The 24,636-nt window shown below is 49.7% G+C and overlaps 3 protein-coding genes across 3 annotated transcripts; 2 read left to right on the forward strand and 1 right to left on the reverse strand.

Moving 5' to 3' along the window:
• Positions 1 to 1,584: 1,584 nt before the first annotated feature.
• On the forward strand, positions 1,585 to 10,096 carry TGME49_271290 (hypothetical protein; the record flags this gene model as incomplete). Its single annotated transcript, XM_002365754.1, has 9 exons — positions 1,585 to 1,781; positions 2,336 to 2,459; positions 3,208 to 3,395; positions 3,952 to 4,534; positions 5,138 to 6,286; positions 7,324 to 7,404; positions 8,149 to 8,213; positions 8,683 to 8,767; positions 9,218 to 10,096. 9 exons carry the CDS (start codon positions 1,585 to 1,587, stop codon positions 10,094 to 10,096), a joined length of 3,351 nt encoding a protein of 1,116 aa, XP_002365795.1.
• A 1,113-nt stretch (positions 10,097 to 11,209) lies between these two features.
• TGME49_271285 (leucine rich repeat-containing protein) lies at positions 11,210 to 15,055 on the reverse strand (the record flags this gene model as incomplete). The annotated part of the gene is made up of 6 exons (XM_018781614.1): positions 11,210 to 11,329; positions 12,027 to 12,278; positions 12,698 to 12,942; positions 13,476 to 13,644; positions 14,114 to 14,269; positions 14,885 to 15,055. 6 exons carry the CDS (start codon positions 15,053 to 15,055, stop codon positions 11,210 to 11,212), a joined length of 1,113 nt encoding a protein of 370 aa, XP_018636650.1.
• Positions 15,056 to 21,879: 6,824 nt separating this feature from the next.
• TGME49_271280 (60S ribosome subunit biogenesis protein NIP7, putative) lies at positions 21,880 to 24,393 on the forward strand (the record flags this gene model as incomplete). Its single annotated transcript, XM_002365753.2, has 5 exons — positions 21,880 to 21,935; positions 22,746 to 22,832; positions 23,394 to 23,439; positions 23,883 to 24,038; positions 24,145 to 24,393. The coding sequence occupies 5 exons, from the start codon at positions 21,880 to 21,882 to the stop codon at positions 24,343 to 24,345; spliced, it is 546 nt and encodes a 181-aa protein (XP_002365794.1). The 3' UTR covers positions 24,346 to 24,393.
• Between the last annotated feature and the right edge of the window lie 243 nt (positions 24,394 to 24,636).

Here is a 24,636-nt window from a genome sequence, read left to right on the forward strand (position 1 = left end):
TCTCAGGAGAAATGCGAAAAGCATGCTCACAATGCATGCACAAGAGCACAAGGTGTACATACACCTGACCAAGTCTCCAAAACAAGCCGCCCTTCGGTTCGCGCCCTCCGATTTTCCTCTCTGTGCTCACTCGTATTAGTCGGACTCCTTTCTTTTTACTCTCCGTCAAATTTTGCCGTGAGGGGAAGTTGCGACTTTTTTTCTGCTCGATTCCTCCCTAGAGCGTCTCTCTAACGACGACTGCATGCAAGACGCTTGCTCACGTTTTCAGAGGCACAGTTCACAATATTGTGTGCCTTTGCTCCTTCTAAACTCACAGAAAAGGACCCAAAAGTGTAAATCTTCTCACGCGCTTGGCCACCTCCAGAGCAGCGAAGAGGCGGTTAAACGGTTCGGTCCGTGTTCACAACGCGCCTTCCAAACCTACGCAATTTCATGCTCGCATATGTCTATCATTTGATTAATTCCACATATATATATATATATAAAGATATGCATATGTATACATATGTATATAGATGTCTATATGTGTATATGTATGCATATGTTGTGCAATTATGTCCGGGGTATGCTTAGCTTTTGAACCGACAATCCTTTATTCTTCAACAGAGAATGTGTGCGTAGGCGCAGGCGTCAGAGCATATGCGTGCATCGAAGGAGAGGTGTTCCGGCTGTCCCCTTCTAGAGCCCTTCTGCGTTGATCGCTCCGGTGTTAGAAGGCAAAAGTCTCCATAGGCCTTTCTCGCTGTCTCCTGTTTTTCAGAGGTTCTTCTCCAACTCTCCCGGCTTATAAGGAGCAGTGCATATTGTAAAGTAGTCGATGAAAGGAGGAGTAGTTGAATCGAAGCGGCCAGAGGAAACGCGAAAAAAATTGGAACAGATTTGCCTCGTCACGTCTCCCCTCTCCCTCTCTACCAAGTCACCTGTCTTCCTTCTACCCTTGACAATTTGAAAAAATAGTTTGCGTGTGTGTGTGTGTTTGTCGGGTGAAAGGAGATCAAGGTCGCCGCATCTTTTCTCGCCTGTTGATTCCATTTTTCTCCCCCCCCTCTTCCCTCCGTTTCCCTCCTTTTCAGCATCCTTTCTCGTTCTTCGTTCTCTCCGTCGTCAGTGCTCTCCTGACATCGTTGTCGCCTTGGCCGTTCTTACCCTCTGTGCTTCCTCTTCCCCGTGTCTGTCTTCTCATTTTCCTTCTCACCGATTTGTCCATTGGCGCGTCCTTTCGCGGTGCCTTCCCTTGTCTTGTCATTTGTCTCTTTTCTGTCTGCACGCGTCCGAGGCCGCGGGCGACTTGTCCAGAGACGTTTTTTGTAGTGCGGTAACCACGGTCCATCCTCGCCCTGGGATCTCCGAGTTCTCAGTGCCTGCGTTGTACGGGTGTGTAGGGGAGCTTCGCTCTCTCTGAATCTGTACTCGGTTTCAGAAGTCGTTTTCTCCAGACGGAACGCGCCCGCTGTGTCGCGCCCCGCCGGTCGGCTCCGAAGGAAAATAAATGGTTGTTCTCCGCCGCCTCGCCCCACCAGCGTGAGGCTGCATATCTCGCTGTGTCTGGGGTCTCTGTCTGCTGCGTGAGCACGCAAAAGCATGTCGCGTATGTACACCGCAGGCGCTCAGGGCTCTGCCCCGGGACGCCAGCGAGGGACGAAGGAAGAAAGAAACGGGGCGCAGGGTCTCGTTTGCGTAGGCTCTGCATGCAAATACTTCTGCAGCGAAGAAGAGTGGAAAAACCTCGACAAACGTCTCATCCCTCTAAACGGGGATGCCGACAATCTCGTAGACAGGTACGAACCGATTCAAACTCAGAACGCGTGCGTCTGCGTCTTCTGTTGATTCTTTTTACGCATATATCTTTTTCTATCTATCTACACACATATATATACATATATATATATATATATATATATATTGGTGTGTATCTAGGAATGACGGGTCTTATCCTTAGACACGCCAGTGCATACCTACGCGCTGTTTCCGACTGTCAAAAGTGAAACTCTAGACTTTCTAATACGCCCTGTTTGCCTTGTTTTTGGCGGTGCTTTACTTCTGTTTTCTGTAGACCGCTATTATATCTGTTTTCTACACAACTCGACTCCACTGCTTTCCATGCGCGGGGGCGTTTCCTAGCTATTGTTTTTCCACCTTCGTAGATACGAGTACGTCTAAATCCTCCGGCGCGCAATTATGCATGTGCATGCAGTACTAAAGAATCTGTGAAAGGAACATGTTTAAAGAGTTCCAGACGTTCATGTGAACGCGTCTTTTGTGTGGATGCGCATGCGCTTGCGTGGCGCATTTCTACGAAGCGAAGCAGTCTGGCCTTTCTTCGTGTCTTCAGATATGATTTGCGCCTCCTTCTCTCGGACGCCGACGCGTTTTCGAAAAAGAAAAAAAATTACACGAGCGAGCAACTCCGGGAGATCCTTGAGGAGACGCCAGCCCTCGACAGAGAACGGTACCGAGTGAGTGCATGCGCAGAAAAGATGTCTGGCCCTTCGCCTCTTTCTGACTCTCACGTCTGTCTCCTCTCATCCAGTAACAATCACATCCTCCTCTAAACTGTACATCACTTTATATGCATATATATATATATATATATAGGTCTGGAGAGTGACAGATACATATATATGGATAGATAGCCAGAGACAGGTGAGGACAGAGAGCTGTTTGTGTGCAGACGTAGACAGCCAGCTGTAGAGAGATGAGGCGAGGTAGACTTCGATGTCCAAATAGATACGGACTCGCACAGGTAGACGTAATTACGTACATGAAGTTGTGTTCACAGTAGAAGTGTGTGTGTGTGTCTTCAAGGGATATAGTGCATAGAACGATACAGCAGCCACTTGAAGGCAGATGGCCATGTACACACTTATTTTGCGTTCGTAGATATCTCGTCCGATCTCACGAGCAAATTCATGTATTTCACCCATCCGTGGCTGCATTCAGATATACTTATATATACATACGTATGCATATACTTATATATGCACATGTACATGCATCTACTGTATATATATATATATATATATATATAAATATATGTATATCTTTCCGCTTGTGTGAATAGGCTTGTTCAAGATTGTTGATAGCATCGGAGAGGTGTCTGTGTCTGCCTTTCTTCCCAGCGTGGTCTGCATGCGGTGTTTCTCTGTAGGTTTTCACTTATTTGGATCAAAGCACACTTTGGGGGGTCGGCTTTTCTGTCTTCAGGATCTGCCCGCCTCAAATTTGTTTGAAGAAGACTTTCTCGAGCGCCTCGCTGGAGGCCGAGAAGATGAAGAGGTGTGGACACCTACGAGAGAATTGCAGCAGTTAAGGGAAACTCGCTCGGAGAGGCGAGAGAGAATCATTCGCCTGCGAGAGGAAGCGGCGTCATCCGACGAAAGTCGTCGCTTCAGGTAATGCGGAGGGGGCATTCGGAAAGAAGAGAGAAGCTAGAGAAAGCAGGGGAGAGAGCAAGGAAGAAAAGAGGAGAGAGGGAGCGGCAAGACAAGAGGGCACAGTTGAAAAGAAGAGCAGAAAGCACTGGAAAGCGCGGACGTATCTCCGTCGCTGAGGCGTCGCACTCGGCCTCTACAGACGTTAAATAGCAAGCATTCGCGTGGATATTTCTGCATGCATTCAAACCAAGAAGTGTGTGTGTATACGTACCTGTAGACACGTGGGTGGTTCTCTTCTATTTCATAATCAACAAAACATACCCTGTCCCTGCAATTTTTACACAGATGCATGCACGCACATGCATATATATATATATAGAGAGAGAGAGAGAGACTGAACATGAGTAGGTAGGTGGCGGCATCTGTCCGTTGTCGTCTTTTTCCGCATGCGCCTATCTCTTGTCCACAGTTCGCCCAAGTGGTGTCCAAGTGCATGCGTTTCGTTCGGATTATATGTTTCTCCACTTTTGAGAACCGCTCCCTTTTTTTCGCTCTTTTCTGTTTTTTCTCTCAGACTCGGGGACATGTCGGCGGTGCCGCCGCCGGCTTCTCTGGACGCGCCGGTCGAAAGCGAGTCCCCGCGATCGCCCCGCATGTGCGACGGAGACACCGAGGGGCCAGAGGAGACAGCATCACGTCGCGGCGAGGAGAGAGAAGCAGGGAAGAGCAGCGGCTGTCTGGAACAGCGAGAAGAAGAGGGGAGAAAGCGCTTGCGAGACGAGACAGAGGGGCAACGTCGATCTGAGAATCCAGGAGTGAAGAGAGAGGAGAACGAGGAGGGCGAGGCGAAGAACTTGGAGAAGGAACTCGAAGAGCTACGCAGATGCGGCGGCTCGTCGCGAGCATGCAAACAAAGGAAATCAGAGCACGTTGGTGAAGAATGGATCGAGAGGAACGAAAGCGCGACAGGTCGCGCGACAGAAGAAGGGGAGGCGACAGGCTCCAGAGTCGAACCGGAACTGAAAGTCGAGAGAGAAGCCGACGTTGAGGCAGAGTTTGTTCCCCCCTTCAACGTCCCGAGAGACAGAGTTCCTCACCTGCCTAAAACGCTCAAGGAACACCTCGTCATTGAACGCACAGCTCACTTTGTTCGCACGGTGAGGGTCGCACTGAAATTCAGCGAGAGACGCATTGGTCGATGCTTATTTAAATCCTAAACTCGCTACCTCTCTCTTGTGTGTATGCTGTTGAACATGCGACAAGGCAGCCTATCCAAACGCATGATAACGACGTAGACAATATATATATATATATATATTTGTGCATTGTGCACTCGAGAGATATCCGTCCGCGTGGAATTACTTCATATCTATATACGTTTACGAGAATATGTGTAGTTTGGGATTTTTGCCTTCCCTTCTTTGCGTGTGTGAAGAGACGAGGCAGCCAATCACCCTTCAACATTTTTTGTTTTCCGTTCCTCGCCTCTGCGTCTTGCGCCTCCGGCTCCCGCGCGTGACGTTCTTGAACCCCCTGGCTCTGAGCCAAGCGTCTGTGGCCTGCGGCTGCCTGTAACTGCTATGCGTGAGTCTCTCGCGATGCTGTGTGTGTCTGGGCATATGGCCCCTCGCTCTCTCCTTTTGTTAGTCACCTGCGCATATCTGTGAGTCTCCCTCTGCAGGGTCTCCTGCTCTTCCCTGCCGCCTGTTCCGTGCTCAGCTTTTCCTCTGTTCCTTGCGTCTTCTTTCGCTCTTTTGCAGGAAGGTAGTCGCATGGAGTTCCGCCTCAAGCTCGACCCCGTGGTGAGCAGTCAGCTGTGTTTTCTGTCTGTCGATCACCAGCTGAATGCGTACTACACCTATCTCCGGCAGACGGGCGAGGCTCTGTTTCTGCATGCTCCCGAGCTTCTCCCGCCCAGACTCGTTTCCTTCTCGAGCCTCGTGTACACGCACCTGCCTTCGTCTGTGAAGAAGTCGCAGAAAGAGGCGATCGACGTTCAGGCAGGGCAGTCACCAGGAGACAAAGGCTCAGCAGTTTCGGAAAAGAAGACAAACAAACAGAAGACGGCGCAGGGCCATGCGTGCAGCGCCGGCTCGCGCGGGGCCTCACCGCGGCGACTGAAGGCGGACGGAGGAGACAGCGTGTCTCCGAGCGAGGCAGCGAGGGAACGAGAAGGCGAAAAGCCAGGCAGAGGCGCTGTCGGGGGAGAAGCGCCTCGGCAAGCGCAAGAAGAGCGCGAGAGACACGCTGCAGGGGAAAACGCTCTATTCCAATTCGCAAACGAAGAGAAGGACGGGGGGGTCAGCCTGTTGATGTCGTACGGCTCCGACGACGAAGACGAGGAACCTCCGGCAGCGACTCTGCCGCAGGAGTCTGGGGCAAGAAGAAAGTCTCAGAGTGAGAAACAGAGGAGTTCCAGTGGCAACGCCAAGGGAGAGAACGCGACAGCGAGCGAAGAAGAGAAAGAGAGCGGTCGAAGCTCGCTGGAGTCTGCGTCTAAGAGGCGAGAAACGCGACCCCAGGGCTCGGCATCGAGTTCTTCAGTGCGAGAGGCAGACGCAGAGACGCCAGACTCTCAGCACTCGCCTTCACCGACGGAGAACGAGGAGTCAGACACAGACGAAGAGCTCGATCCGTTGTGGCAGAGCGGAGCGAAACTGAGAGTAGCGTTCGTGTTGGAGAGAAGCAAACGCAAGCGGCTGGGAGCCTCTCAGGGACGAGCCCGAGGCGCGGGGGACGTGCAGACACCGAGGCCTTTGCATGCATCCGATTTTGCGGGAGAGGCGGGAGACAGCGGCGCTCGACTTTGGTCGTCAGGCGGGACGGAGGACGCAGCCGTCGCCGAAGCTTTGGAGGAACTGCCTCCTCTTCCGTGGGCGAAAGCAAATGCGAAACTCCAATTCAAGGATGTGCGTCGCTTCTGCCGAAACTGCTGAGGCTTCAGAGGCAGACGAGAACGCCGAAGCAACAGAACGGAGGGGCAGCAAAGGCAGAGAGGGGGCTAAACGAAGAAGGGACGAAACGGGAGGCAGAAGGCGGGCAAACGTAAAGGGAGGGGACAAAGAGAGAAGACTGCAAAAGAAAGAGAACAAGCGAAAGCAAGGGGATAAAAGTAAGAAGAGAACAAACGAAAGCAAAGAGGACAGTCCACGCTGCGAGGCTGGTCCAGTCGGAACGGGATAGAGGCAAGGGAGGATTGGAGAGAGAGCAATAGGTCTGTCTACGGTGCTGGACGGCTCTGGGCCATCGTATTGGGAGTACTCATCGCTGAGACACGATTATTTATATCCTTTTTCTGAAAAGTATATACTACGACTTGGACTGGGCTTGGAATGTGGAGCCAATAGAATGCAACTCCGACGTTGCTGAATGCTGAATTCATGTAGAGAGGGAGAGAGAGAGAGGTAGAAATATTTATACAAACCGATGTACGTGTCAATATATGGCAGACGCGAAGGGGGGGGGCGGGGGGAGAGGGGACCTTGAGAGCCACTGGGAGGCAGACCTGGCTGCAGAATCGAAGCGAAAGCCAGACGCTCTGGAACCTTCGAGTCCTGTCTGTGGCGGCGACGTCCTTGCATTTATCTGCACACAGGGATGAACAGATTTCGAGTCTCTATACGGAAGCATGCGCTTGACGGTGAACGTGTGTATAGCGATATGGGTTGTCAACAGAGACACGTGGACAGTTGCACATGCGTTGTTGCATGCAGTGTGTCAATTGCCCGAGGTCCATGTGAAGAGAGCAACTCCGTGGAGTTTCTCGCGTTGCTTGAGAAGCGTCTGCTCTGCAGCCTGGTGTCCTGCGTATCCCACAAGGCGTCGAAAAAAAAACGGAAAACAGTCCAACGCGAAACCGAGGGGATGGCGCGTTCCGTCTTGCTGGAGCAAAGGGGCCTGTCTCTGGCAGATTCGTCGCTCGGAGTCGCCTGCTTTTCTTTCTCAGGTGGAGTCTCTGATCCTTCACCAGGTTGGATGCTGGCTTCTGGCGAAGGGCGACGAGGAGATGGTCAACTTCGCTCAGCAGGTGAGAGTCTCTCGCGCTCGGGATTCTTGCGTTTCTCGTTCTTCCTGCTCTTGTCCACGATCGTTTGTTGCCGTGGTTCCCTTTCTTCCGCCCCGTGGACCGTAGGCTCTCTCGTGTTCGCTTTTGTGGACTCGCGAGGAGCGGGCGGCGAGGAACTCTTTTTTCGCTTTGCCGCTTCCTTCGTGCATGCGCATGTGTCTGGGGTCACGTAGCGGGACGACGGCCAGAAAAATGACACTGTTCGAGCGAGCGGGGTGCATTCAGCTTGTTCAGTGGCGTTGGCTCGAATCGTCTGTAAACGCCGACGTTTCGCGGGGATCTACGATCGAACCTGCGACTGGCATATGCGTTGGCCAAGTGCATACGACTGGCAAGTTGTCACTCAGACACGCGCCGTTTAGGAATTCCAAGCCACTGACAACGAGGGGTTGCCCGCTCGATCACGTTTTTCTCTTTCTATCGCGTGCATTCGCTCCTCTTCGCCACACTCACTCTGACTTCGGCGTATCTTCTGTTTCGTTGAAATGAGTAGCCCTTTCTGTGTATCAGAAGTCCCAAGCGAACAAGCGATGTAAAACAGAAGTTCGCGTGTCGTAGGTGACGGGACGCTACAATTTGTTGCGTGCTCACCAGCCTCCACAGGAAGCTCATGCGCGACAGCGACGCTAACGGGGTTAAGTTCCCTCTGTTTGCGCATCTGAGTGTCCTCACCCGTTCTGTTTTTTGCCTTTCCGCTTTCTCCAGATGACCACAGACGACCCTCGGTTTTTCTTCCTCAAACGCGACACTCTCGCCTTCTGCTACTTCAAGTACGTCGCGCTAGCTCTGACGAGAGAACCAGTTAGATTCTGCAGCTTCCCCGTGAATGCGGGTCGTGATCGTTTCCCCAGATTTCATCGTTTTTCGCTTACTCGTTCAACGGTCTGAAGCTAATGCGGTGTTTCCGCTCATCTGCATCCCGTCTCAGGTTTCATGTGTCTTATCCCCACCCCTGTCCTTTTTCGCCGGTTTCTGTGGGCTCGAGCCCCTACGCCTGTGTATTGGTTTCCTTCTGCTTGCTCGCGTGTGGCTTCCTGTCTGCGGCAACGGAGTCGTTTGTAGGGGCATTTCCGCCCCCGGGATGAACTGAAGTTACTCACAGTTATACCGTTCACTGGCAAAAGTGTAGGTGGCGAAACGTTCCTGACCTGATTTTTAAAAAAACAGAGGATCTACAACAAAGTGACAGGATTTCACACAAGCACCCTGTCTGGTCTCTGCTTCTATCGCTGCATTCAGATATGTTCTTCGATGCGTTTGCCGAGAGAAACAGAAGAGGACAGGCACGTCCCAGGCGCCTCTCCAGCTCAGGTTACACCCGGTGGTGAGTCCGCCCCGCTTCTCAGTCCGATGTGTCTTCCAAGCAGGCATCAGTTGGGGTGGACGGGAACGGATTCTCTCGACAGAAAACTCCAGAGCCACGATAGTTTCAAATTAGAGAGAAGAAGCAATGCTCTACTCAGAAAATGTATTTGCAGGAACAGTTAGAAAAATTCACTTTTAGGTGCCTGGTACAAAAGCCATGCACACCCAAAATTATACACAGTCTCAGAAATAAACATGGGCACATACATGGAGAGAGAGATTAACTTGTGCGCTTTGTATATATATATATGTATATACACAATTATATCTGCGTACGAATACAGTTCCATATAGATAGATAGATAGATAGATAGATAGATAGATACAGCTTTAGATTTGTGTTGATCCCGCAAGCCGTTTGTTTTTTCTGGAACATTCTTCGTTTTTTATGTGTTCTCTCTTTGACCAGACACGGGCTTTCCTCGCGCGACTTCGCTTCGAATACCACCTGGCACAGAAGGCTCAGGCTCCTTCGGATTCGAGTCGCTCCAGCGATGTCCTCACGCAGGATGCAATCAACGAAAATGCGGCGGCGGCTGCTGCGGCCTCAGCAGTGCGCGCCGCAGAAGCTGCGGCGATTGAGGAGGCGCGGGCAGCTGAGGCTCTGGCGCTGAGGCAGCAGACCCTTTCGAGTCTATGTGGGGAAGTGGGGTCTGTGTCTCTAGGTCCGCTCGAGGCCCCTGAGAGTCCCCTCGGGTCCTCAGGCGTCGCCGTCAGCGACACCGCGCCAGGCGGTATGGGTGACGTTGAGTCGCAGCCAGCATCTCGCGTAACTCACGAGGGAACGCAGTCACCTTCTCTCTCCACAGAGCAGCCTCTCGGGTCGTACGACCGGGCTGCAGAGGCGCCAGATGCTGCGGCCTCGGTGGCCGCCAACTCGTCTTCTCGAGCCGCCGGCCTCACAACTCCCAGGGACCCTTCGGGCGCGTTGGGCGCCACGGGCGCGTCTCCGCCGGACGCTGTGGCGCCGGGGCCCGTGTGGGGCGCGCCGGGGAGACCCGAGGACAGCTTCCCGCCCGACGCACTTCAAGACCCCCCCGCCCTTGTGGCGATGGCGATCTCGAATCCGAGGCTCATTCCAGCGGCTGTTTGTCTGGTCACGCAAGAAATGGGTGTAGCGAGTGCAGACGGAGACGCCCCCAGATATGCCATGTTGTACGCAGCCTACTGTCAGCTCTGCGCCTACGCGACTGCTGCGAGGCCTAGCGCAACTCCTGGAGTTGCGGTCGCAGGATCGCCTGCAGAGGACAGCTTCGACCGTGAAGCGCCGGAGGAGGCCGCCATGTGATGGAGCCGACAAACAGAGCAAACCGTTTCGAAACTCCCACACCGACAGGGAGAAGACGTCCCAAACAAGAGGGAACAAGCCGCTTGTGAAGCAAAACAGGGGGTTTCCTTCTTCACCGAAAAACAAAGCTTTTCAGGCTGGATATACATATGTATATATGTATATATATGTATATATATATATATATATGTACGTTGTGTATCAGCAGGGAATCAGTGACGCTGATCGTGTCAGTGGTTTGTTTACGTTCGCCGGAACCGCCGCGTGCTGCGTCGACTTTCAGCATTCACTGCTGGTCTGCTGAATTCATCTTAAAGTGCCACGACTGCCTTGCATGCATAGCCTGCATGCATGTGACATGGGCAACGACTCGCAAATCGCGCTTCGTCGCGCTGGAACAACACAGATTTAAAAAGCTTGAGAGATGCATGTGGTGTAGAAATGGAAGTGTGCCAGAACAAAGTATATATATATATATATATATATGGTCTCGGTAGTATTGAGTAAAGAGGTCACCATCATACGTATATAATTATATATATATATATATATATATATATATATGCACATGTAGATATATGTAGATATATACACGGATATGCACGAGATTCCTGCTCTTCGTGTCTGCACGAATTGAGTTCTCTACAGAACCAGAAGGCTGTCGACTGTCCTTCCAGTCTGCATGCGTATCTCCTTTTTATTGGAGGTTGAATACAGTCTCGTGAAGTTTTCCACAAAATCGTTTGTCCTCCATAGAGTCGCATATATTTTGCAACAACGAAATAAAACGGCAGGTGTGTCTTTGTTGGCAATTCGAGGCGACAGCTTGTTCGTGTCTCTCCTCTCCTATCTCGCATTTTTCTTACTCAAAAAAGTGACAAGCAGATTCACCGACCTACCGCCACAAACCCCTGCCCCCAACACTGAAGGCACAAGACCGTTTTCGGATGTATTGGGAAAACGCATATATATATATATATGCTTTTAGTACGAAGTGAAGACCTGCATATATATGTACTCCTGTCCTACATTCCTTACCCTTTCCGCACTCTACAATTCAACGTGGTGGTAAAAATTATATTTGTATATATGCATCCGTATACAGACAAACGCTTAGATGAAGTCGTGAGCTTTCAGAAGACGTCTGTCTGGAAATGGTTCTCCTGGCAAAATGGCCTCCCAGATTCGTCTTTGTCCTTCAACTTCTTCTCCGTAGGCTTCCTCCACTTTCACCTGCGAAGACGAAACCCGGGGAAAGCCGACTGCAGGAGACTAACACAGATTCGCGAAGAGTGCCTCTTCTGGAAATGTTTCTTGAGCGCCGGGTCGCCTCTCTCCTGTTCCAGCGAGTCCCCCACGCGCTCGCAGTGCATGCGTCTTTTTTCCCAGTCCAGAGGCGGCCTTGGATCGTCACAAACAAGAGGTGCTGCAAATGCATAGGGCTGTTCAAATGTATATATATATATATATATACGCATGTGAATGAAGTTATGCATGTATATATTTATATATAATATGGGCGTGTATATGTGTGTCGTGATGTCTCTGTCTTCGTTTGAGGTCCTTTCGCCTCTCTCAGTTTTGAGCTTCCACTGTCGTGCAGAGAAGCAAACCGTCTTTCCTTTTACATATCTCCATCCGCGATGACACACACACTTTTCCGTGAACCCCGAAGCTGGCATCTAACTCATGCATGGAAGCCTGCAAATTTGTACGACGCACCGCATATATACATTCATGTAAACAACGAACTTTAATACGCATAGATAGAGATGTACGCATGAAGATATGGAGATGGATACAATAGGCACACACAAATAGAGAGAAGAGTTTTGAGACAGAGAGAAAGGTGTCAAGGGCGTTTGTCTCTCTCGAGCATGTCGGTGGTAAATGGCATTCCTGAACTCATGTAAGAGCCACCTGAACGGACCTTCTCTTCCGTCGTCACGGGTTCACCATTGAGAACCTCGAGATGTTGGAGCATGTGAATTACTTTTACTCGAAGCCAGTCGACCTCCTCCAAGGGGCCCGGGAAAAGATTGAGAGAACAGAAAAAAGAGGATTTCTCCAGAGGCGTCAGGAGTCTGATATTTCGAAATTCGGGGTTGCCGCCTACATCGAGGTGGAGAAGATTTGGAGCTGTCTCCGCAGACACCGGGTACAAACACGTCAGGCGGTTCCCCTGAGAGCCAAATCGTACGATAAGAAGACATCTAAGTTCTTCAGGACGGCTGACCACCGCCACCCCCTCAAACAGCTTATACAGGCAGAAGGGAAACTCGTGGAGGGTGCCATGTCACCAACAATTCGCGGGTCCGTGAGCGTCGGATCTCACGATAGAACTAAGGTCTGGTCAACGGAGATATTCGCATCAGGGCAACGAAACAGATACGCGAAAGGTTTGAACAAATGAAAGCACAGAGACACGAAGAACTGGTGGAAACCAAAAAGTGAGGGGGTTGCGTGGGGGAGTGCCTTTTTCCTGTCATGTTGTGTAGGAAAGAGAGATGAAAGCACACCAACTACGTCAAGACAGAGGGGCGAGCATGGCAAGTAGGACTTAACAGAGAGACGGTGGATGCTTAGTTCAACTCGTCTCACATGCGCATTGAGGAAGGCCAGTTTTGCCAAAGCTTCGACGCCTTGCAGACTCTTGATCCGGTTATTGGCGACAAGCAGTTCTTCGATCGACAGAGAAGGGGGTAGGTCCTCGAGGCTCTCTAAAAGATTTTCAGAGAGATCAAGGTGCTGCAAAAGTGCATTGTCGCGTAGGTTGCCTTCCAGAGAGGCAATCGCATTTCCTGCCAGTTTCAGAATCCTTAACCGCGGGTTGAAGGACCAGTCACCTAGAAAGACAGAGACTCAAGCATTAAGGATCACAGGTGTCTTGTTTCACGCGTCAACACGCTGTGCACAGGTGTCTCTGCAATGTTTTTATTCGCTTCCTGTCTGTGTTTTCGGGGAACTCCCTCGGCATTATCAACGAAGAAAAATCTAACTCTGCGCCTGCAAAACAAAAAGGTTCTGAGAAGGCTCCGAATCCATGCCCGGTACGTTCTGGAGAGACACCCATGCAGACTCGGGGCTTACGATTTTGAAATAACGTCTTTCATGATGTAACGCACAAACTACATGAAGACGTGTAAATGTAATTAAACTCCTTGTGTGTCAAACCAGGCATCTCAGGGTGTAGAGCTCGTTGAGATTAACAGTTCAGAGATTGAGCTGTCGCATCTCCATTTGCCATCGTTGCTTTCCAGTACACTTGAGGGATCATTTGCCTTGGATTTGATCGGTGCGAGTCTGGCGGCGACAGATCGATTTTGATTCTGTGCTTTGGTCGCGCTGTTTGGTCCTTGGGTGTGTCTTTTCCGCCTACCGAGGCGTTTTATACGATTTTGTGAGAGGTCGACGACCTCTAGGCATGCATTCGGCATCAGCTCTTCACTCGATTCTATTTCGTTGTTCGCAGCGTCGAGAACGGTCAAAAAAGTCAACAGGTTGAGGGGATGCAAACAACGGAGCTTGTTGTTGCGCATGCGGACGATCTGCAAAGCTCCAAGATCCGGCAACGAGAAACGCACGCACAACAATTCTGCAAAGTCTGGTCAGTTTTCTGTCTCCTCTCTACAAAGAGATCAAGGTGGAGGTGGTGTCAGGCAGCGGTTCCCACTTTTATAACCTCCGAGGCAACACGCATGGAATCGCTTAGCGCGCGTTCGCTCGGTCCTACAATTAAGGAAACATTGACGAGGGACCGCCTTCGTTCTCTCTCGTGCCTCCGTATAACGCGTTAATTGTGTCAGATCCTCATACATATGTCGGTGTGGAAGAGGCGGTGTTCTTGTCTGCGGTGGGCAGAATCTGCAACTGTCCGAATACCGTGTCACAACAGGATGTCGCGTTGTAGGCACCAAGACGACATCATAGAACGAAGGCATACTGGTGTTTCTATTCATACGCAGACGCTCTCTGGCCACATCTTTCTCGTGTTTTTCCACAGTGTTTTCTTCTAACCTGGAGATTGCGGAAATCGCGAATAGCGTTAACAGAGGTTAGACCGAGTCCACTCAGCTGAGCCTCGATCAGCACTGGACGAAAATCGTCTGGTGAAAAACCAATGGACGTCAGCTTTGCGCAAAGAAGGTCTTTTTCCAGTGGATTGGAACCTCCCTGTGGCAACAGCAGATGTCCAACACAAGCATTTGAGAGACGAATTCCGTTTCACCTACAGAGTGGTCCCAGCACCACGTGCACGCATTGCCTACGTTTCTGGTATGATATCCTGACACGAATGTTCTTCGCAACTGTGGACGTTCCAATCGAAATTACGTGAAACTGAGCATATACACAATGCTGCTATGGAGTTTCTCGGCTCCTAGAAACGAATCACGGAGTCGGTAGTTGAAACGTTTCACATCCGGTAAGCATCTTTTGAATATGACGTGTCTTCAATTCTATCTGAATAATTTTAAGTGCACACAAAAGATCTTATATATAAATATATATAGTGCCGGATCTCCTTGTAAGAAGGCGACACTTGATCTTCATATTGGCTCTCGGAGGACATGTGTGCTGGTTGACACACATGCATCTAAATGTACGCTTGTATGTCGGCAGGCGCCTACATGGTATTACGTTAATCCGGAATATCTGTACACATATAAGCAGTCATAATGTGATTATATTTGCTTGACTGCTTGTACGCATCTTTTTCTATGTCTTGGCGTGGGTGAACCAATAAGAATACTGCTTGTTTCTGTCGGATTGTCTTCTGTTTTCACATACCACGCTGTCGCTGGGGTCGATTCCAAAAGGAGATTCCTGTTGAAATCCTTCATTATCGTCGTCCAGCGGAGACCGCCTCTGTTGCTGCAGCTGGCGGGAAGGCGACGGGACACGACAATTGTTACTGGAAAGAAAAAGGTTGTTGGAAGACGGAGACAGATCATGCGTCATTCTGTCGTCCCAGGTAAACTCTTAAAATTCATTTCACGTTTAGGCAGTGCCGCGCTGCCTCACCGCATGGTTTCGGCTCTTAAAATAAGGGTCCTAATCTCCTCAGCGAACGCCGTGCTTCTCAAGTCTTCGCGTTTTTCGCTCAAGATGGTTTCGGTCCGGTACCAGAATACACAGTACGGGAGGTATCTGCATGTCCCTACATGGGCGGATATGTGATGAGAAAGAAAGAGAGGCACGGAGTTGCCGGCTGAGGAAGACAGATGGAGGACGGAGGGAGTTCCACTTCTAGCCGACGCAACGTACTAAAGTTTTTTCCTTTTGATGTGTTAATGTCCAAACCGCTCTAGTTTTGCGGCGTCCACTACTTAGCACTGACTGAAGGACTCCTGTGATAGGAGCAGAACACGTTTTAGTGCTGAATGTATTTCATAGCCTTCCCTCGATTTCCGCGGTATGTAGCAAGGCATTCTCCGGACGATTGTAGCAACTAGCTCTTACACCGAACTGGGGAGGAGTTGTACGAGAGTACATAGAGCCCCATGTTTGTCGCCTAAAAGTGGAACAAGTCGAAACGTGTATGCTCCATGTTTTCGTTGGAACTCGACACATACCACCATTTAATTTTCTTAATACCTCAACCTGATTCGGGGAAGTGGATCCAACGCTAGTTTTCTTTTCTCTGACCTGCTGTTGCCCGTCCAACTGCTTTCCATTTCATCCCTTTTGCTGAACAAGGTGGGGCACTGTGTGCTGAACTCTCACACTTTCTGAATATCATGTACCTTCAAGGCGTGACACAGAAAAAGTGTCTACGTCAAGATATGAAGAGCAATCGAGTGTCTCTGTCAACTAGCGCATCTTCGCAGCGTTAACTTGTCGGAATCGATCCCGGACCGCAAAGTGAAATCAAGCTCTATAGGGCTCAAATGGGACTCTTGAAGGCATAGATGTTGATATGATGGCTGGAAAATCGTTTGTTTCCAGGTGACTTCCCTGGTGTTCATTTTGGTGTCAGCAATTTCACAAATGTCGCTGTCGCGTCCACGGAATATTTGCGTCCGAACACAGGTTTGGAGAATATTCAGATGACAGAACTGCATAGACTTTTGAATGTACGGAAGAACGAGGGTATCGACAGAGTTTCCAGTTCTCTGAGACTGCGCTGTTTCTCTTGAAAACGAAGTCGTATACTCATCTAACGACCATGCTGCGCGTAAAAAGTCCTTCGGCCACAGGCTTCGCGTTTTGCGCTGTCGTGAACAGTATGTTTGGTAATCGAGTCACAATGTCTCACCATCGGTGAAATGTGTAGGGGGGAGAAAAGGAAAAATGCTAAAGGAATTACTGTTCATTCATTGATTTAAAAATGCGCATGCGGTCTAAGAACATGCAAGTCCTCTTGTGATTCTGGTCAGGGCTTTAAGACCCGCAAAAAATGGACAACCTTTTTTGACAGAAACTCCAATACCGTGTGAAACATAGCAAATCCACTGTGTGGGAGGGACGCGGAACAAAACTTGTGCGAGGCAAATACAAGATCGCAAAGTCGTCGTTGATTTGTCCAGAGCCGGGATGTCCGTTACCAGTCATTTTGAGACGAATCCAGGAATCCGCATGAGACCTCGGTTCTTTGCCGTGATTCTCTCTCAAAACTAAAAAACAGTCGTGATGGCAGAAGCGTACCTATTGGAGATAAGCTCACCCTTCCCAATGGCTTGAGGCTAGAGTTAATTTACATACGTGGAAACGTCGAAGAGACCTCCCCGCTAGTTCCCTAGTGGAAAAGGCAGCAGCTCACAGTGGGGCTGCTGTCCACATTTCGCCGAAACTGAATCGCTCGAATATTCAGTATTCAGAGGCGGATGCAGATGACCGTACGACGCCCCGCGGCAGTTCGCTGGAACTGACCAATGATGCCATCAGTGAAGATCGCCACGTGTGGTCCGCTCCTTCCCCAGTTCCAGAAACTGCTCGACAGCACATCACAGGGGAGAAGTTAGACTCAGGTGGAACCGAAGCGGTAATTCTGTGCGCCCGCAAACAAGTGACTCGCTCGAGTCCTCATACCACAACAACTCGATGAAGGAATTTGTGCCAATCTCTCTGTGGCCGAAGAGAGTATCCATCCTCGAACACGAACACGTGCGCAGCTTACCGTCAACGGGGGACGACAACTCTTCGAACGCAACTCCCGAAAGCAAACCTTCTACGCGACTGATTTCTGCCTGTGTAGGATCACGAAGGCAAAACTCTGTTCAGCGACACAATGACGGGTCGCCTTCAGACGCAACAGCAGAAAGAAACATGGCGTCACCTCCCAAGAAACCCGTTACCACTCACCAGCATGGAACCGACCCGAGCGGGCCGATGTTTCCAAACAGGAACCCACCACCAAGTACTGCTTCGTTAAAGAGAGGATCCACGCGGAGCCCTTCAGTTTCCTCACCTCGGTTTTCAGACCGAAGTCGAAACAGCAGAAAAAGCGTTACCTTGCCACAGGCGCAATTGTCATCAGGAGCTTGTGGCACCGCCCCGTCCCCTCATCAACGCGCAAGTGTGACTCTTGGAATACACAGATTACCGGGGCACCAGCCGGCATCACAAACACCTTGCGTTCTGGGAAGCAACTCACAGGAGAAAGGAAGCTCCAGCAAGACACCGACAGAAACTGGAAAGTGTCGGAAGCACGAGACAGAGGGCGGGACAGAAAGTGTTGAACACAGCGATAACAGCTTGGAGGCCAAAAGCGACTCTGAGAGTTCAGACCACGGAACCGAGGAAGACGGCAGTAGCGGGGAAGAAGTCAACGACTACGGAAATCAAGATGACCAGGGGGAATTCCGCGATAATGCCGAACAGATTGAGGCATTTAGTGCTAACGGAGTGGCTACTGCAGCGACGCAAGAGTTAGTTGCGAAAGACGCATCTTCGGTTGACAACGAAATAACAGCTAGCGAAGACATGCAAGACGTTGAAGAATGTGAACTGCGATACAATATGCGAACCGGAATGTTCACTAAAGTCCTGCGTACGCGTCCAGGAGGGCAGGCGCGTTCTGTGCCCAAGACTTCATCCCAGAATAAAGAACAGAACTCTCTGCAATCTGACTGGATTTTCCCGTGGGAAACAAAACGCGATGTAGATGTTTTCGCGGCTCCAACCTCAGCTTCTTTCGAGATGGGTCACAGAAAGTGTTCCCGTGCAAACAAAAAAGAGGACCGTCCCTTCAGCTGCCAACGCCCTCACAGTGGAGTTCTTAGCCTGGCTTCGCTAAAAAAGAGTCATTTGCAGAGGTTTCAGGAAAGGGAAAGAGAACAAGACAAACAGCTAGACGCTATCGTGCAAGAAGGGCAACGCGAAGCTTATTACGACTGTTTGAAAAAAATGGCAGAAGCAAATGAATGGTCGCAACTGTTGAACATGAAATATGTTTATCGGGCTTTCAAGAACAAAGATGGAAAACTAGCATGCCACGTCTATGACGGGCAGTCTTATATAAAACGACTCTCAGTGGATGTAAGTTTTTCTCGGAACATCTCCATCTTTCTCCGGAAAGAGAGGTAACTGGGCACGCGAGGCTTGGTACGATTGAGTATTCTCGGGAGGCACACGGAGTGAGAGGATACACGGGATAGTGCGTTCCCATATGAAATGAAAAAGTCAATAAAGGGCTTGTGGTGTAGCAAGAAATTTTCTGGAAGCATCGACCGTAGAAGAGCCTGCAGTGGATTAGCACGCCACAAGTATCTTTGTTCAAGCACGAGCGTAGCCATGTGCACATGTGACTGTATACGGAGAAAAAGTGGTTCTATACAATCATGTATTCAGTGGTTGAAAATGAGAGACGGTAAGTACGCAGAAAACGCCTAGTTGTTCGAGGTACTTTGTACATTCAGAACTTCCCGCAAAGAGAGAGCAACCTCTCTATCCACTCAAAAGTGTCCCCCTCTTTCCGATTGGTGGAAGCGTTTGGCCAAAACGATTCTCTACACGTTCCGCAGCATCCTGTGTTCTTCCGGTTTCCTCCAGGTCTTTGTGTCTTACGAATACCCCAGGATAAAAAGGAGTTTTTCTCTTTTTTGTCCCTTCTTCAATGTACAATCGTTTCCAGGAGTAAGTTCTCCCTCTTTAACGACTATTCACATAGAAAATAGCCGCAGAAGCAAACCATCCACCGAGAGAAAAAACGGGAAAGCCCATCAGCCTCTGTCGACGTTGGAAGCGCATATCGTATCCCACTTGAGAGCATCAGACTCCCACATAGAGGCAATCCATGACTTGGTGACCAGCGTCTACATCGTAAAAAGTGGTGTCGCTCGAATAAGAAGCCTTCACGTTCTGACATGTAACGGGAACCCCGGTGGAACACATGATTTTCACACGAACCAAAAAGACCCAAAATAATGGAAATCTATCCCATAGAATCACGGTTTTGTTGGATATGTCTCAGTCTCTTGCTCTGTCGTTGACTTTGACATTCGATGCTGGAATCCAGCAATTCTTGCGATTTGGTAGGAACAGACGATCTGCACATTTCCCTTGTCCTGCTTTTCAAGTGGCCTGGTTCCTTTAGCTTCTGATCCACAAAGGCCTGTTGATCATTCGTCTTCTTCAGGTGACCACAAAGACTTCGGATGAGCCACAATGTAGGAAAAAACGGATTTCTGAGCTTCAAAATGTCTTGCTTGCAACGATTCAACTCACGAGGGTCCTTCGGGAGCAGCTGGAGACTATCCAGCGCAATTGCATCGAAGTGCCTCAGTCTCCAAGCTGAAAAACTGGTGAACCGGTGTATACTTCTGGAACGAAAGAGAAAAACGAAATCTCAAGTCGCCTGTAGATTCGATGCGTCGCATATAACAAAGATGCGAGAGAGTGGCTCGTCAAGTACTGGCGTCATCACCGCAGCCATTGTCTGCAAGTATCTGTCGTTTGACAAATCGTTATCACGACCGTCTGTCGGCCTACACCTTTACGTCCTGTCATAACAACGCGGTACCGCTGATCCCATCACCGCCATATTTTTTTTTCAGAAGAGAAGAAATGCGGCGTGGCGCGTTCCGCTCGTGTAAACTCCTAAACCTATTTCACTCTCTCACATCAAAAAGGATCACCGGGCCTACCTTGTGGTAAACGTTGCACAAATCCCAAACGGCAGCGCGCCTGTAACCCTTGTGTGACGGACAATAAATCATTTCATCCCTTTTACAGTTCAGTTTTTCCATTATAACGCCACATAGAATAGGAAATGAGACTGCAACTCTTGGATAATCGGTACTTTGGAGAAACAGTAACCTAGAACGTGTCAAGCACAGACACATGATTGATGTTTAGGAGTTTCAGCAGGGTTAGGTAAAGCTCCGAAGCCTTCTACAGGCGCTACGCAGACTGTACCCTGACTGCACTGCGTTCTCCGCTCTCAGCGTTGATGGCCACACGCGAAAGAGTTTCGTCTGTCGCTGTCACTTCCATTGCGGTTAGGAAAGAGAAGAGAACCCGGGGGAAACATGCGTGGAGATTATGCTGACAAAGCCACAGAATCGGCAAAGGAACGCCTGAACATAACTGTCACACTTGTTTGTAATCGTGCTGTAAGGGGTAATCCTAAAAAGCGAACACTCATCACTGTTGGGCACGCAAAACGCAGGCAGATAGGTGCTCGAATTCTGAAAGCCTAGCGAAAGAGTTTATTTGGCATCATTCCTCGCTTTCCCGTCTCTATCTGTTGATGAAAGACCACGTGGATCTCCCTCCGGTGCACAAAGACCCTTTCCAGAGGTTATGTTTGCGGACATGCATCTATAAATGAAGCCTGAAGGGTGCGTTGGTATAACCAATTGGCAGCGTTGCCCCAAATAGCACTGTCGCTGTCAATAGAGTTTTTCATAGAGCTCCCCACAGACGAGAGTCTATTTCTAAAAACTCCGCTAGCCTCAGCTGGCAAATAATAGTATTATCGGCTGCCACGCGGACTCTTAGAGATGGATACACACAAACGGCGAGCAAGGATTTATGTTGGAGAACTGTGGGCTATCAACTCTATATCTCTGTTACATCGACATCTCTTTTGCATGCATGCATGCACGCTGTTGAAAAAAAAATCAAGTTTTCAGATCCATAGATCTTAGCAGCGCATTTTTCTCTTTTTATTCTCCACCTGGATATAACGACGTTTTTTTAGAAGTCTTCGTTTCAAACTGTTTTCCTTTTGCGTCCAGTGCATGCAGACGTGTTCATGCTGTCAACGGGAAAGCGTCCACCGTCGCGGGGGACCTGCCCTTTGCCCCTCATCTTATCTTCGTTTCTCTAAGCGTTTGCCTTCGTTGTCGTCTCGTTTCCACACTCCCCCTAAAATTTGTCTTCCACTTTCACTTTCTGCTGCCCCTGTTTAGACATTTTCCTTCGGGTCCCCTTGTCAACAGTCCTTTACGAACAACTGGGGACTTTTCTTGTGTCTCTGTTTTCGAAATCGACCTCGCGGTTTTATGTTCGAGATTCGTTTTCCGTTGGAGGTGTGTCTCGTCGTGTCAAATCAGTTTCTTTATGCGGCTGGTTGTTGGTGCTATTCAAGTCTCATCCGCTTCTTCAGAAAAAAGCTTTTCGTGGTTTACCGCGGGACAACGGACGGTCGACAGGGAACAACAACCTGTCTGATTGTCATTCTCCTAGTGAACCACAGGGTACTGGAAATATAGTGCAGCGCAGTGACAACGAGACCGTGTGTGGAGTGACTCACTTTCATGCATGTGCATACACATGCGTAATAAGGCAGATCCTTGTCTGTGTGGAGATCTTCAACGCGTTTTTTTTCGGCAAAGAAAATGCGGCAACTCACGGAGGAGGAGGTCAAACTCGTCTTCGAAAAACTTTCCAAGTTGTAAGGTTCCCATTGTTTTTTCTCCTATCGTTTTCCGTATCTCCACGTCTTTCTTCTGCATGGCACACGCGGCAAGAGCATGCATTTCTCTGTCAGTCACTTATCCTGTCCCCTCCTCGTCGTGTTTTCTTCGGGGCAGCCCTTCTTGCTCTTGTCTTTTCTTTCTTGCACTTTGGGCCTTCTTTTTGCTTCCCTGAATAACTGAAGTAGTGATACCTTTGGGACATGTGCAATCGATTCGTTCGAAAACTCCGCGGATGCCAGTCTTTTGTCCTATGCACCTTTTACATTCAATTTCTCTGGGCAGAGAGGCCCGTGGTTGTGTGCATGTCCCTGCTCGTTATAAGCATATATCTTTTCTCACTAGTTTACATGTGTGTGTGTGCATGTATTTATGCATACTGGTAACTGTCTCTATCCCTACGGAGAGGGGATGAGTAGAAACCACAGCATACGATTGGAGCTTGATGTCGCTGTGTTTCCGAGTCTTGTTCATGATCTTTGCTGCATCTATAAGGCTCTCGTCGATATGTACAGACAGGTGTGCGTGGGCATGCATACAGCTTTGTGCCTTTTTGTGTGAGTAATTATTTCGTGGACCAGAACATATCACCGTACAAATATACCGATTTTCGTGTCATGCGTATCGGCATTTGAAGTGGACAACTCTTTGTTCGCTTTGAGTGTCGCTGCCAGTGGAAACTGAACCTGTAGAGCTCGAAACCTGTCTGTCACGGAAGGTCACGCCCCTGCCTAATTGTCTGCCAGCGTTTCTATGGTTTTGACACTGTGTCCTTCTCCTCTTTGCAGTGTCGGGACGAATCTGATGCAGATCGTGGATAATCAAGAAGACCCTCATGTCTTCCGACTTCACCATGACCGCGTCTTCTACATGAGGTGGGTGCCTTCTTAACATGGCACCTCGCATATAAGGAGAGTTGCGTTCCAACGCAAGTCATGTTCAAAGATGTGCGTGTCTATTGTGCGCCTCCTTGCGGTCTATAGACAACGAGGAGGACTAATCGCGTGTACCTGAACAGAGGAAAATCTCTTGTGCGTGGATGTCCTTGCTATACGCGTAACTCGATATACATATATATATATATATATATATATATATATATATGTATATATATATATATATATATGTAGATCTGTGTACAGTCACCGGTCAGAGAGCGGAGAGATGAAGCATCCTTCGAGACTGTTTGTTTTTCGTGGGTGAGACGCGTGGAAGAGACCAGAATCGCAGAGAAGACCGGCGGAGACGCTACGTGCGTGTCTACCCCGTACGTGAAAAGGTGGAGGCAGATGCCTTTCAGGGTATCGGGCTAAATCAAGCAAGATCGATAAAGATTCGCGCTTCTTCATGGTGGGCACACATGAGTGTTGGTCAAGGTCAACACTGTGAATCGAATTCCAAAGCGTTTGGTCTTGCTCTGCCTTGTGGCTGTCCAGCGAGAAAGTACTGAAGATGGCGGGCTGCATTCCACGGAAGAGTCTGGTGAGTCTCTGAGTTGTGCAGAGCCTCCGAAATCAGCGAACAGTGTGATACAGCAAGGACTTGGGCATGCATTTGCTTCGTGAACCGCCAAAGTACTCGCTTTTTCAACTGTTCCGTTTCCTTCTATCTTATCGTCTCTCAAAGTCTGTTTCACTCTTTCTCACGGTGCTGGCTTGCGTGCTTTTTTTATTCCTGTCCCTCTTCTCTCCATCACGCTCTGGGTCTGTGTGCGTTAGGTCTCCGTTCCGTGTCGTCGCCACCCACCTCTTCGTGACTGCTTTTCTTGAACTGAAGATTCTAGTTGGCACAAACCGTACGAGGACTAAACGTGTGCATCAGTGCATCTAGCTTGGTGCTGGGTTCTCCCTCCTCTCTGTTTCGGTGCGTGTGTCACTTCGTTCCGTTTTTCTGTCTTCCTGTCCTTTCTTTCGCGTTCTCTGCAGCTTCTGGCCGGAGTGTGCATCGGGAAATTCACTAAGAGCCGGAAGTTCCGCCTGCAGGTGACCGCCCTGGATCTGATTGCGCGATACGCCAAGTACCGGATCTGGCTCAAGCCTGGCGGCGAGCAGTCGTACGTCTACGGCAACCACGTCATTAAGGTAAGAGGAAAACGAGATGCAGGGGCACACACGAAAGTAGGATCGGTTTTCAGCTGGAGTTGTGCCCCCACAAAGAGGGAATCTTTGGGCGGTGTGTTGTCTGCAGCGCCACATCGGGCGAATCACGGCGGATATGCCACAAAATGCCGGGGTGTGTATTTGCTCTCTGAACAACGACCTGCCTCTCGGATTTGGCGTGGCAGCGAAAGCGACACAAGACATTCATGCAGCAGACACAGAGGCCATCGCCGTCTACCATGTTGCAGATATAGGGGAGTATCTTCGGGAAGAGGCTGACCTCGTGTAACGGGGAATCCCCCAGAGTGCGAAACGCATTGGCTCTATTGAGAAAAGAGGCGATCTCGCCGTCCATCTCCACAACTACTCACTTTTTGTGACCATCTACGCACCTATTTTATCATCTACGGACACGAATGTCTTTGTTTGTGCTTCTCTGGTATATCTGTGGCTGTCCCTGCCTCTCGTATATTTCTACAGTTATGATGTCTCTCCATCTAGAGCGGCCCGTGGTGTCTCTTTCCCATCTGAAACCGGTTACTTTTCAAGGGTGGCAGTACAAGGCTTGCGTAGCCACTTC

This window comes from Toxoplasma gondii, chromosome VIII (genome assembly GCF_000006565.2).
Source record: "Toxoplasma gondii ME49 chromosome VIII, whole genome shotgun sequence".
NCBI classification, from domain to species: domain Eukaryota; phylum Apicomplexa; class Conoidasida; order Eucoccidiorida; family Sarcocystidae; genus Toxoplasma; species Toxoplasma gondii.